The following is a 14,432-nucleotide window of genomic DNA, read 5'->3' as shown; positions in this document are numbered from 1 at the left end:
TTTTGGTTGCAGCCGTCATTGTTGTTTGGCGGGCCCAGGCTGGATTCGAACCTGCCACCTTAGGTGTATGTGGCTGGCACCTTAGCCACTTGAGCCACAGGTGCCGAGCCAGCCAAGAATAATTTTTAATCCCTTTCTAACTCTGTCTCTGTTGACATCCTATTTCCATTAAGCTACTGAATTTTACTCAACTGTCCCCAAATTAGTTTTCTGTCTATTCTGTATTCTAGTGAACATTCTGACCCTGCTTGCCACTGTAGGCTTGCTGACGGGGAGGGTAGTCTGAGGCCTAGGCATACCTACTTGAGTCATTTGGAGTGTCTGCACATATCAAGGTTCTTACAAAGTCTTGAAAATGTTCTTCTTAGCAAAGTATCACAAGAATGGAAGAAAAAGTATCCAATATACACAGCCCTATTATGAAACTAATTTATAGTTTTCATATGAAAACTATAACCTAATTATAGCCTAAGAATATGGAGGGGGGGATGGGTGGAGGGAGAGGGACTGGAGGGATCACTTCTATGGTTTATCTTACAAGGGTACAAGTGAATCTTTCTAAGAGTAGAATATAACCATCTTAACACAGTAACTAAGAAAATGACACAAAGGCTATGTTAACCAGTTTGATGAAAATATTTCAAATTGTATATGAAAACACCACACTGTACCCCATGATTGCATTAATGTACACAGCTATCATTTAATAAAAGAAAAAAAGAAGAAAGTAATTTGAGGCAGGGACCTCTTACTAAAAGTTGTACCCTGATGTACACTTGGGCCATCCTCCTCTGGAGGAAGAGTTCAGGAGTGACTGTTGCTACTGGGAGAAACCGTTTGCTTTTTCTTTTAAAATATCTTGTCACCAAGTATTCTTTGAAGGAGATAACCTTTGAGGTATTGGATATAGATCTGATCCTGGTGTCAGGGGATTGGGGTTGCATCTACATACAATAACCCAACCTTTGACAAATCACTCAACCCAGGGTGACCAGATTCTAACATCTGTAAGGCGGGACAACATGGGGGGAGGCGAGCTGGGGCAGAGCAGGGGCGGGCTGAGCAGGGGCGGAGCGGGGGCACGGGGCAGGGGACAGCAGGGCAAGGCCTGACAGCAAGGCAAACTTTGATAAGCAGTTCTCGATAATCACTTCTCAGCAATTATTTATTACAGTTTAACATTATAAAATTAACAAAAATAATATAAAATTCATATTCTGGCGAAATAGCCATATGGCAGCCGAAAACCGTATATTCCCTTCTTGTTCTCCAGCCCCTTCGTGCATTCTTTCCAAAAATCGGGACTTTTTTAAAACGCCACAGGATACAGGACAAATTGTTGAAAAGCAGGACTGTCCTACCAAAATTGGGGCGTCTGGTCACCCTACTCAACCCCCAAGTCCTCCACATCTTCATGGTGGAATATATTTGCCTGTATACCACAGTCCCCCCTTGTCCATGGGAGATACACAAACTATGTGAATAAACCATGTATACCACCTGACATTCTGAAATTTTAAAAATACCCTTAAAAAGCCAAAATTATGCAAAAGGATTATGATGAAGACTTATGTGAGATTTATTAAGAATTTCTACATCTTGATGTTTTTAGTTTTGGCTCTCTCCAATCCCTGGTAGTGATTGGTGGTGAAACCCTTAGGAAGGATTTGGTTTTTTGGAGGATAGGGTGGGGAAGAAGATGGCAAAGGAGAGGGAATCCAAAGACACTAAGTCTCACTTTAAATTTATCTTGGTTCAGAAACCTAAGGGGTAGACTAGGTAGTGGTAGTATTATAGCACATTTTAGGATCATTCAGCCACCTCAAAAGTGAAATTCAAAAAAAAAAAAACAGTTACTTGAGGGTTATGATTCATTTTAAATCCTTTTAAAAGGTTATGGGTCCTTTTAAATCAATACTTTAGTCTCAATATCCACATAACTAGTCATTACAAATTTTGAGACTGATGAATTGTACTGGAAATATTAAAGGAAAATATAGTTATTTTTCTTTTGATCCATTTAACATGCAGGCATATATGTGCATTATTATGATATTTTCTTATAGTTTTCTTTCTTGGCTTTATAAATTTAGTTATGCTAGGCTGACTTTCAGCTTTGTCATGTTTCTTCGCCCTTTGACAGTTTAGGTATTTCTGGAAAAAAGAGTTAATAAGTCTAGGAATATTAAATATAATGGTTCCTCTCTTCTTTGTTACCATGTATCAAAGTGCTCTAAAATGAAATCCAAGTATAGCAGAAAAACTGAGGAAGAAGACTGTGAAATAAAAGGCATATACCTTTGTTTCTTCATCAAATTCTTCCATGGACTCTATCAATTTTCCCGGTTCCAGCTCACCTAGTGGAAAGGGGTAATCAGTTCCCAAAATGACTTTATCCTAAAAAAAAAAGAAAACACATTTTCATCTGTAATTCTAGAGAACATCGAAAAGGCTTTTGTGACAATTATATTTACTTATTACAGACATTCCTGTAGTAAAATAACAGTTTTCTTCCTGATTAATTGAACACAAAACTGGTCTAAATTTGTAAAGATTTAGAACTTATTCTTTTTTTTCCAGCAGGTGTCGCTATTAGGTTTCCTAAAGTTGCAGTTCAACCCCATTCTTTCTCTCTTTGAAATAACTGATATATATAGTATACTGAAATATAAGAAATAGGTATTTATTTACTAAAACATATTTAGATGAAATGAAGGAATATGTATTTCTTAGAATGATACATTGTAATTGATCCCACATTTTTTGAAAACATACTAGAGTTGGAAAGGAAAAATTAAAAAAACAAATAACTGGATAAAAAGTTAAAAAAAAAACCCAAATAATTCCTATCTCTACAAAATGGGTCATGATGTAATGATATAGTTTTGAATCTGCATTTGACATTTTATACAACATAATATATAGGGTTTGTCAATCAATAAATGTGTTAGAATCAGGCAATGTGTTAGAATCTAGGTGTACATTGGTCAAAAAAACAGACATGGTCCTGTTCTCAGAGGATTCATAATCAAGTGAGAAACAGAGGCATTAAATCAGTAATGGTAGTTTTTCAAAATAACATAAGAGAAACATTTCGAACTAGAAGTTTTACTTCTAGAAATGTATCCCATTTACACACTTATAACGGAAACGTATACAAGGGAATTAATTGCAACATTATAGCGGCAAAAAACTAGGCAACTGAATATCCAAAAATAAATAGAATAAAAAACTAGGGAAGTAGAATATCCAAAAATAAAATAGTAATAAAGAGAATTTATATATATTGAAATGGAATACTCTCCAAGTTATATTTCAAAGAGGAAAAAAGTGTAGAACAATGTATCTGATGTGTTGATATTTCCCTTTTAAAAAAGGAGTCTTTAGACCCACAAATATACATTTATATATGCTCAGTCTATTTCGGGAATGATATCTAAGAAACAAGTAACACTAGTTGCCTCTGTGGAGGAAGACAGAGATTTCGGAATCAGAAGAGCCTCCTCCCCTTCCTGGAGATAATTCACATACCATAAAAATTCACCCCCTTCAAAGTATACAGTTCGTCAAATTCATGAGTCTGTGTAATCATTACTACTAATTCCAGAATGTTAAAAAATATTGTATTCATTTTATGTAACCATAGACTATTATCACTCCGCAAACAAACCCACAGCAATCAGCATTGCTTCCCTCTTCTTTCCTCGCCACAGCCTTTGGAAAATACCAGTTTACCTCTATGTCTACATAATTTCCTATTTTGGACATTGATATAAATGGAATCATATAATATTTGCTATAATGAAAACTATAGTATAGTTTTTACTACAATGTTTTCAAGGTTCATCTATGTTCTAGTTGGAATCAGTATCTACCTAAGAGGAAAATCGCTGTGTCATATGGTAAGTCCATACTTAACATTTTGAGGAAATATTTACCACTGTGACTGCAGCTTTCAATATTGCTACCAGCCATGTATGAGGGTTCTACTTTCTCTGGATCCTCACCAACACTTTCTACTATCTTTTTGATTATGGCTATCTCAGTATGTGTGAGGTGGTTTCTCATTGTGGTTTTGACTTGCATTTCTCTAATGATTAATTATGTTGACATTTTTTTCGTATGCTTATTGGCCACTTCTATTTCTTCTTTGGAGCAATATATATTAAGATCCTATATGTCTGTCTCAGAACCCGTGGCTCAGTGAGTAGGGTGCCAGCCATGTACACTGAGGCTGGTGGATTCAAGGCCAGCCTGGTCCTGCTAAACAACAATAACAACTGCAACCAAAAAATAGCTGGGTGTTGTGGTGGGTGCCTGTAGTCCCAGCTACTCAGGAGGCTGAGGCAGGAGAATTGCTTAAGCCCAAAGAGTTTGAGGTTGCTGTGAGCTGTGATGCCACAGCACATTACTGAGGGGAACATAGTGAGACTCTGTCTCAAAAAAAAAAAAAGATCCTATACATCTATTCATGTCTATTTTGTTATCTTATCATTGTGTCATAAGAGTTCTTTATATATCTAAATTCTAGAGCTTTATCAGATAAATGGTTTGGGAATGTTTCCTCCATTCTCTGGGTTTTCTTTTTTACTTTCTTGGTATTGTCTTTTGAAGTACAAATGTTTTTAGATTTAATCTATATTTTTCTTTGGATGTTTATACTTTTGGTGTCATATCAAAGAAATTATTGCCTAATCCAAGGTCACAAAGATTCACACTTATATTTTCTTCTAGGAATTTGTGGTTTTATCTTTTTAAGTCTCTGAACCATTTTGAGTTAATTTTTTGCGTATGGAGTAAAGAAGGGTTCCAACTTTGGGAGTTTTTGCATGTGGATACACAATTGTCCCACTACAATCTGTTGTAAAAACTATTCTTTCTCTTACTGAATTGTATTGGCATTGTTGTTGAAAATCATTTGATCTTTGTAAATGTTCTTAGGCCAGTATAACATAGTCTTGATTACAGCAGCTTTGTAGAGTTTTGAAAATGGGATTAAGAGTCCTCCAGCTTTGCTCTTTTTCAAGATTGTTTTGGCTATCCTGGGTCCCTTTCATTTCTACATGAATTTTATGGTCAGCTTGTCACTGCTTAAGAAACAAAAGGCATCTGGAATTTTGATAGATATTGTATTCAATCTGTAGATCAATTTTGGGAGTATTGGTGTTTAACAACATTGAGTTTTAACAACATTAAGTTTTCCAATCCATGTCATGAGATGTCTTTGTCCTTCCTTCCTTCCTTCTTCCTTCCTTCTTTGAGACAGAGTTTCACTTTGCACTCACCCTGGGTAGAGTGTCCTGGCATCATAGCTCACGGCAACCTTGAACTCTTGGGCTCAAGAGATCCTCTTGCTTCAGTTTTTCATTTTTAGCAGAGAAGGGGTCTTGCTCTTATTCAGGCTGTGTCTTGAACTCAAGAGCTTAAGCAGTCCTCCTGCCATGGCCTCCCAGAGTGCTTGGATTATAGTTTTGAGTCACCACGCCTGGCCTGGTCTTCTTTAATTTTCTTCAATAATGTCTTGTTTACAGTATATAAGTTTTGCACTTTTTTGGTTATATTTCTCATAAGTATTTTATTCTTTTAAATGCTATTATAAATGGAATTGTGTTCTCAATTTCATTTATTGATTGTTCATTGCTAGTATATAGAAATACAATTAATTTCTTATATATCTGTTTGGTATTCTAAAACCTTGCTGGATATTTATTAATCCTAATAGTTTACTTGTAGATTATTTAGGATTTTCTATATAGACAGCTGTACCATGTAGAAAGAGATAATTTTTATTTCTTTCCAATCTAGATGCCTTTTTATTTATTTTTCTTGCCTAATTGTCTTGGCTAGAACCTCCAGTATGATGCTGAATAGAAGTAGTAGGTATGGAGACTTTGAGTCTTTCACTATTAAGAACAATGTCAGTTATGTGGGCATGTCGTTCATGCCTGTAATACCAGCACACTGGGAGGCCAAGGTGGGTGGATTGCTTGAGCTTAAGTGTTCGAGACCAGTCTCAGCAAGAACAAGACACTATCTACCAAAAAAATAGAAGAAGTAGCTGGGCATCATTGTGTGTGCCTTTAGTTTCAGCTGTTCAGGAGGCTGAACCAGGAGGATCTTTTGAACCCAAGAGTTTGAGGAACCTATGATGTGTGCCAGGGCAACAGAATGAGATTGTGCCTCAAAAAAAGAAAAAAAAAAGAATTAGTTTCAGAGAGTCTCACTTTGTCACTTCGTCACCCTCAGTAGACTGCCATGGAGTGACAGCTCACAGCAACCCCAGCTCTTGGGCTTAGGTGATTCTCTTGCCTCAGCCTCCCAAGTAGCTGGGACTACAGGCACCCACCACCTTGCCTGGCTATTTTTTTATTGCAGTTTGTCTGGGGCCTGGTTTGAACCCGCCACCCTTGGTATATGGGGCTGGTGCTCTACTCACTGAGCCACAGGCAGTGCCTGGCATCGTGGTTCTTTATTCTTAAATAAGTTAGTGTTGATTTCCTTAAAAAAAAGGACATTTTTCCCCCTCCATGACCACAGAATGCTTCTCAAAATTGGGAAATTTAGCATTGATATGATGTTGCTATGTTATCCACAGTTCATATTCAATTTTTTTCAATTGTCCCAGTAATATACTTTATAGCTAATTATTTTTCCTTGTCTAGGATCCAGCTGATGGTCCTATGTTAAATTTAGTAGTCATATCTCTGACATTTTCCTTAATTTTTTTTTATCAATTACTCTTTTTTTTGGTCACTTTTGACCTGAGATTTTTGAAGAATATAGACTAGGTATTTCACAGAATGTCCTCAGTTTGTGTTTGTGTGGTATTTCCTCATGATTATATACAAATTGTGCATTTTTGGTAGGAATACTAAAGAAGTGATATTAGTAGGGCCATGATAGTATTGGTCATTTTGATTATTTAGTTAAGTTGGTGTTTGTAAGGTTTTCTACTGTGAAGTTATATTCCTTCAAAATTAATAAACAGGCTTGGCACCCATAGTACAATGGTTAGGCGCCAGCCACATACACCAAGGGTGGCAGATTTGAACCAAGCCTGGGCCAATTAAACAACTGCAACAAAAAAAATAGCTGGGCATTGTGGTGGGCGCCTGTAGTCCCAGCTACTTTGGAGGCTGAGGCAAGAGAATCACCTAAGCCCAAGAGCTGGAGGTTGCTGTGAGCTATGACGCCATGGCACTCTACGCAGGGTGACATAGTGATACTCTGTCTCAAAACAAAACAAAACAAAATTAATAAACAATTTGTGGGGAAATACTTTGAGATCATGTAAATATCTTGTTCCTGATCAAACTTGCTGGGTTTTATCATTTCATAATGCTTTTCTATTGTTTATTCTATACTCATTATTTATAAGGGAGATATTTCATTATCTATTTATACATATTCACATTTACTTATATAAATTAAATATGTATTCACTTATTTATTCATATATTAATTCTAGTATATCATTTTGGACTCATGGATTTTATTATATCCAAATAATAATCCTTATCCATTATTATCATTATTTGATAGCCAGGTCATCTCACATGTGATCCGTGTGAATCCCTTTAAGTTAACTCCTATGACTTAATGCTATTTCCCCACTATTCTTTGAGTAGAGATGTCCCTTAATATTTGTGGGGGATTGGTTCTAGCACTTCCATGGATACTAACATCTTCAGATGCTCAAGTCTTTCACATAAAATGGTGTAGTATTTGCATATAACCCATGCACATTCCCCCGTAAGTTTAAATCATTTCTTTATTTAAAATACTGAAGTGATGTAAATGCTATATAAATAGTTATTATACTGTATTGGGTTTTATTTGCATTTTTAAAATTGTATCTATATATATAAATACATATAAATTATATATATGTATATATTTTTTGTTTTAGTGAGACAGAGTCTCACTGTGTTGCCAGAACTGGAGTACCATGGTGTCAGCCTAGCTCACAGTGACCTCAGACTCCTGGGTTCAAGCAATCCTCCTGCCTCAGTCTCCTGAGTAGTTGAGACTACAGGCACCTGCCACCATACCTGGCTAATTTTTAAAATTTTAGTAGAGATGGGGTCTTGGTCTTGAAAAGGCTGGTTTTGAACTCCTAAGCTCACGTGATCCTCCCATCTCAGCCTCCTAGAGTCCTAGGATCATAGGTATGAGCCATATGCCCAGCTTTTTTTTTTTTTTTTAAGTATTTTAATTCATAGTTGGCTGAATCCACATAGATATGAAACCCTCAGAAATGGAGGGCTGAGTATACTTCCTTATTCTTGGACACAAAAAGTTGTACTTTCTCAGTCCTGGAATCAGCCTTTTCTTTAAGCATCCAGGTTCATTAGCATGGAAAATGGAATTTAGAAACCAAGATCTGGGCACTAAAAGTGATAACTATTACTGATATGGAAGTTCAGTAGAACCTCTGTAAATTGGCTGCCTGAGGGACTATAACAAACTCTTGGGCTCAAGTGAGCCACTTGCCTCCGCCTCCTGAGTAGCTGGGACTATAGGTGCATGCTGCCATGCTCAACTAATTTTTTCTATTTTTAGTAGAGACAGGGTCTTGCTCTTCCTCAGGCTGGTCTTGAACTCTGAGCATAACAACAGTCTACCCTCCTTGACCTCCCAGAGTGCTAGGATTACAGGGGTGAACCACTGCACGTGGCTTAAAGGGGTGAACCACTGCACGTGGCCTAAATTGAGCCTTTTAACAATATGAAATACCCTCTTTAACTCTGATGATACTCCTTTGCTAATCTGTTAAGTAAAAAATGGTATCTTGGTATAGTTTTAATTTTTATTTTTATTATGCATGAGGTTGACTATTTATATCTTCTGCTTATTTACTTTCTTGCTTACTTTTAGGAACTTTTGAAATATTAGAGATTCAACTCTTTGTCTATGATAATGTTGCAAATATGGGGCAGTGCGTATGGCTCGGTGGGTAAGGCACTGGCCCCATATACCAAGGGTGGTGGTTTCAAACCCAGCCCTGGCCAAACTACAACAGAAAAATAGCTGGGTGTTGTGACGGGCACCTGTAGTCCCAGCTACTCAGGAGGTTAAGGCAAGAGAATTGCCCTAAGCCTAGGAGTTGGAGGTTGTTCTGAGCTGTGTGATGCCACGGCACTCTACTGAGGGCAACAAAGTGAGACTCTGTGTCTACCAAAAAAAAAAAAAAAAAGAAGAAGCATAAAATAGCAAATATTTTCTCAGTTAATCATTTGGCTTCCTACTTTGCCTATGGTATTTAATTGCCATGCAAAAAAAAATTTTTTTTTGAGACATTGTTTTATTTTGTCACCCTCGGTAGAGTGCGTTAGAGGGCTGTGGTGAAACTACTCACAGCAACCTCAAATTCTTGGGCTTAAGTGATTCTCTTGCCTTGGCTTCCCAAGTAGCTGGGACTACAGGTGCCTGCTACAATGCCCAGCTATTTTTTTTGTTGCAGCTGTCATTGTTTAGCAGGCCAGGGTTGGGCTTGACCCCACCAGCTTCAGTGTATGTGGTGGTGCCCTACTCACTGCACTATGGGTGCTGAGCCAACCATGTAAATTTTTTAATAATCAAATGTAGTTTTTTCCTTATAGCTTCTACATTTTGAATTAGGAAAGTTACCTACTTCTGAGATACAAATAAATTTCCCTGTGTTTTCTTCTAAATATACTTGTAATCTTGTCTGTTTTCCCCCCAAAGTATGAATTCTTCCTATATGTTAGTACCAATCAAGTTGTTAAAGCTCAAAACATATTCCATGATTGAATGAATGAATAAATGATTGTTTTTAGCCTTAAGCATTGTTTTTGAACTGAATTATATAGCAAATAATTGGAGGGTTGCAGGTTGGTGTGGGTATAAATGGGGTATAAAGAAAGGGAAATGGAAGAAGAGAGGCCTACAAGCAAAGCTTTTCTCTCTACCACTCCCTAATTTAAAAACTCACTTTTCTATGTCTCATTTTTTATACACTGAGTATAAAACTTTGACTAAAGGTATCCAGGGATTAAAAACATTTCAAAACACCGAACTAGAGTATTTCTAAGGTTCCTTGTGTCTCTAAACTCTTAGATTCTTATAGACTCTAACACATTGTTTCTAAACCCTACCTGTATGTTAGTATTTCCTGGGGGGGGGGGCTTTAAAAAAATTTCAGAAAAAATACAGATCCTATCCCAAACCAATTAAATCATCATATGTAGGGACCTAGACATCACTGTTTTGTTTAACCAGATGGTTCTAATGTGCAGCCACAGTTAAGAACCACTGAACTAATCCATGCCCTTGGCTTTAATTATTCTCCATTATATTTATCTAAATTCATAAATCATAGATATTGGGCAAAAAAATATGGAGGCATTTGGAAAAACTTAAACTTGAGTAATCAGACATATACCAAAGCTGAGTTTAAGATTTTAGTGTGCCACTGTAGTAGTGTCTGTTTCCAATTCAGGATGTTAACTAGTGACTCTGATCAGATTTGTGTAACATTTTTGCCACTATTTACTAGGAATTGTATTTTGGGTATTAATTGATGATTTCACAAATTCTAATGTCTGATGCATAACTGTTGGACAGACTATGAACCTGAACCTGTTCTATCTTCTGGTTGATGGCACCTCTTTAACCCAGCTGCCAAAGCCAAAAACCTAGGAGTCGTGTTGGACTCTCCTACTCCCTCACCCACAGCATGTCACAGGTCACTAAACACTTTGGATCCTATCTCTATATTATTTCTTGTTTCCATCATCTCCTCTCCATTTCCCCAGCTCCTTCCTTTACTCAGTTTTCCTAACCAGTGTTCAGCTCAGCCACGTGGGACAATTATGCTCCTGTAGCACCCTTCATAGACTTTTACTCACAACACTTATTACATTGTTATGAGATGATCTCTGATCATAATAACAATAACATTTCTTAATTGCTTACTATATGCAGGATGCTTTTCTAAGCCCTTTGCATTTATTAACTTATTTAATCCTACAACCTTCCTCTGAGGTGGATCCTATTATGACCCTATTTTAGAGAGGAGGAAGCAGAGATAACAACTTTCCTAGAGTCATGCAGCTGGTACACATAAGTGGGGGAGCCAGGTTTGTGTTTCTATCTCCTCCCCTCAGCCTAGAAATAGGGCAGAAATGGTGTCCCCAGCTCTGAGCACAAGGCCTGGTACAGACTGTATGTTTATTGAAATTAAATTGGGTCACTACTATAGTTTTCTAACTAATCTCCCTGGTTCCTCTTCAATCAATACTAAATACTAAAAGGGTCTTTTAAAAAATATATATGGGGGGGGTGGAGCCAAGATGGCGGACTGCCGCCAGCTTTTTACAGAAGCTCCCATCCAGAAGGAGGCTTAAAAGACAGAAGTTTAGCAAGGGAGTTGATGGTTTGGAGTGGAGCCAAGAGAGAATATTGAAGAGCACACTTCAACCTTCCTGAGGCAAGTTGTGACCCCCAAAATACAACCAAAAGGTACAAAAGCTACCACCAAGCATATGGGAGTCCCCTCCCCCACAAGAAAAGCTTGCAGTTTACTCCATGCAAATAAGTGAGCAGAGTTCAAACATCCTCCCACTCTATCCCAGTTTTTAGAGACCCCCTAAAAACTGGACCTCCTACCCCTGCTGGCATACCACAGCACCCTCCTGCCAGGCATAAAACTGTAAACTATATAAAACTGTATATATTCCCCACCTGCAACATTGAACTCTAAGGATCCCCCCCCCCCGAGGTTTGGAGGTTTGTTACCTATGGAGTCCAGATTCTTGGGCATCTCCTTGAGAAAAGTGGAGGGGGAAAGGGCTGGTGCTGCTCTGTGCTGACTGTGGCACAGGAGTGAGGAGAAGAAAGTTGGCTCAGAGGAAGTTATACAGCAACAGTGGCATCCTGAGTTGTGAACTGACGCCATTCCAGATAGGCGAGCCCCATCTCTCTGGGCAACCAGAGGTTCTGGACAGCAGCCACAGGCGGCAGGGACTTGGTAACTTTCTTAAGTAAAGAGACAGTTACCAACAGCCCTCAGGGGAAAAGCTGAGACAAAGGCAGTGGGTAGGCAGAGGCTGGAATTGCCACCTGAGTGCAAACTCTAATTTGCTTGCTGTCCAGAGCTGAATTCTTCACCAGCTCTAGCAGCCTCGGACTCCATAGAAGAATTTAGACAGGACAGAAGGTGTGAGGTTGGAATGGCCACAACTTTCAAAGCCTAAATTCTTCCCCTGCCGGACTGGACTCAGAATTCCCAGCAAGCACCTCACCCTCAGGGGAATGCTGAGATAAAGGCAGTGGGCAGGCAGAGGCAGGTCTTGATACCTGAGTGTAAATTCTAATTGTCTGCTGCCCAGGGTTGAGTTCCTCATCTGCGCTAGCAGCCTCTGACTTGCAGAGGAATCTAGCCGTGACAGAAGGCGAGGGGCTGGAATTAAGAGAAAGTTCACAGCCTAATTTAAACACTCAAGCCCCCCCTGCCAGATGAGGATTTCCAGGTGATTTTGGCAGTTGTAAACCCCCGGAGCAGTTGCCTACTGGAGTGAATAGGATCACAGACCTGGGGGATTACGAGTGACTGGGTGCAAGGTGGGGAAGGAGGTATTAACCTTCCCAGACTAACCCAAATGCTGGGTGGGTCCTTTTCCCCTCATGGAGCACTGGAGCAAGTTATATCCAAGCTGCAGGCAGACCCCTCTTATCTAGCTGCCAAAAACATTTGAACTTTTCCACATGAAACAAGTGCTGACTGGGAAAACTGATTTGGACCCCTTAAACCAGGCGGACGAGACAGGGACATTTCAAAGGGGCACCCTGGGTGTATGGTTGAGGGACGGTTTGATTTTCCTTGCCCAATTGTTATTTGTGGGGGGTGGGGCGACTTAATTGCTGGTATTTCTCCACAGCTGAGACTTCAACCAAGAGAAACTAAATCACTAGGTAGGACAGAGACCAGCTGAAAATAAGACAGAGCCACTTAGCCCCACCACACCGAGCAGGTCCCCAGTTTCTCAGGCCGTAACACCATACGGGTCTTTGACAAACCTCAAGGGAAAAAGCCAAACGGAGTAAAATAATCATGGGGTGGAATCAGCGGAAAAGCTCTGATAATATGAATAACCAGAGTAGATCAACCCTCCCAGAAAGGATGTAGCTGGTAACATGAATAACTGGAGTAGGTCAACCCCCACAAGAAGGGATGTGGCAGATGAAACAGAAGATCCCCTATATAAACAGATGGTTTAGATGTCAGAAATTGAATTCAGAATTTGGATTGCAAATAAGATAAACAGAATAGAGGCAAAGATAGAAATAGAAATTCAAGGAGCATTCCAAAAGTTCACTTAAGAAATCAACGAATTCAAAGACACAACCACCAAAGATTTTGAAACATTAAGGCAAGAGATTGCAGCCCTCAAAGATCTGAAAAATACGGTAGAATCCCTTGGTAACAGAGTGCAAGAGGCAGAAGAAAGGATCTCAGACATAGAAGACAAAGCTTCTGAATATGTCCAAACGTCCAAGGAGAATTAGAAATGGAAAGCAAAAACGGATCATTCTCTCAGAGAGCTCTGGAATAATTAGAAGAAAACTAATATTCTTCTCATAGGAATCCCTGAAGGTGACAAAGTTGCTTCACAAAACACAGAGGCTTTTCTGTATGAAATTATGAAAGAGAACTTTCCAGATATGTCAAGAGATCCTGAAATTCAGATTTCAGACAGCTTCAGAACCCCAGTACGACTCAACCTGAATAAGACATCCCCCAAACACATCATAATTAACTTCACTAAAGTTAATACGAAAGAGAAAATCTTGAAAGCAGCGAGACATAAGAAAACCATAACCTACAAGGGGAAGATTATTAGAATAACTGCAGATCTCTCTGCCGAAACATTGGCAAGAAGAGGGTGGTCATTGACATTTAATCTCTTAAAATAACTTTCATCCCAGGATCCTGTATCCAGCTAAACTGAGTTTCATTTGTGATGGAGAAATTAAATAATTTAATGACATCCATGCATTGAAGAAATTTGCCATAATTAAACCAGCTCTTCAGGATATTCTCAGACCTATTCTCCATAATGACCAGTGCAATCCTCCACCACAAAAGTAAACTAACTCAGAAACTATTGATCAAACTCCAACTTCTACAGTGGCAAAAGCATTAAAAACGTCCACTGGACTTTTGAACAACTCGATACCTAACATTTTATCAGGCTTATCAATAATTTCAATCAATTGTGAATGGCTTAAATTGTCCTCTAAAGAGGCACAGATTGGCTGATTGGATACAGAAACTTAGACCAGACATCTATTGTATACAAGAATCTCAGCTTATCTTAAAAGACAAATATAGACTCAGGGTGAAGGGATGGTCATCTATATTCCAGGCTAATGGAAAGCAGAAAAAAGCAGGTGTTGCAATTTTATTC

At 38.6% G+C, this 14,432-nt stretch overlaps 1 protein-coding gene across 3 annotated transcripts in view; it reads right to left on the bottom strand.

Annotated features, from left to right (window-relative positions):
* Positions 1 to 14,432, bottom strand: part of ACMSD (aminocarboxymuconate semialdehyde decarboxylase) — a 63,539-nt gene that overhangs the window by 2,351 nt on the left and 46,756 nt on the right. For all 3 annotated transcript variants that reach the window (XM_003794373.3, XM_023515848.1, XM_012807967.2), the window contains one exon: positions 2,299 to 2,397. In XM_003794373.3, coding sequence (XP_003794421.1) covers positions 2,299 to 2,397 — 99 coding nt within the window. The remainder of the gene's footprint in view (positions 1 to 2,298; positions 2,398 to 14,432) is intronic.

Source organism: Otolemur garnettii, unplaced genomic scaffold (assembly GCF_000181295.1).
Source record: "Otolemur garnettii isolate 467f Iridium unplaced genomic scaffold, OtoGar3 scaffold00080, whole genome shotgun sequence".
Taxonomy (NCBI): domain Eukaryota; kingdom Metazoa; phylum Chordata; class Mammalia; order Primates; family Galagidae; genus Otolemur; species Otolemur garnettii.
This window is presented reverse-complemented; position numbering and strand designations above follow the sequence as displayed.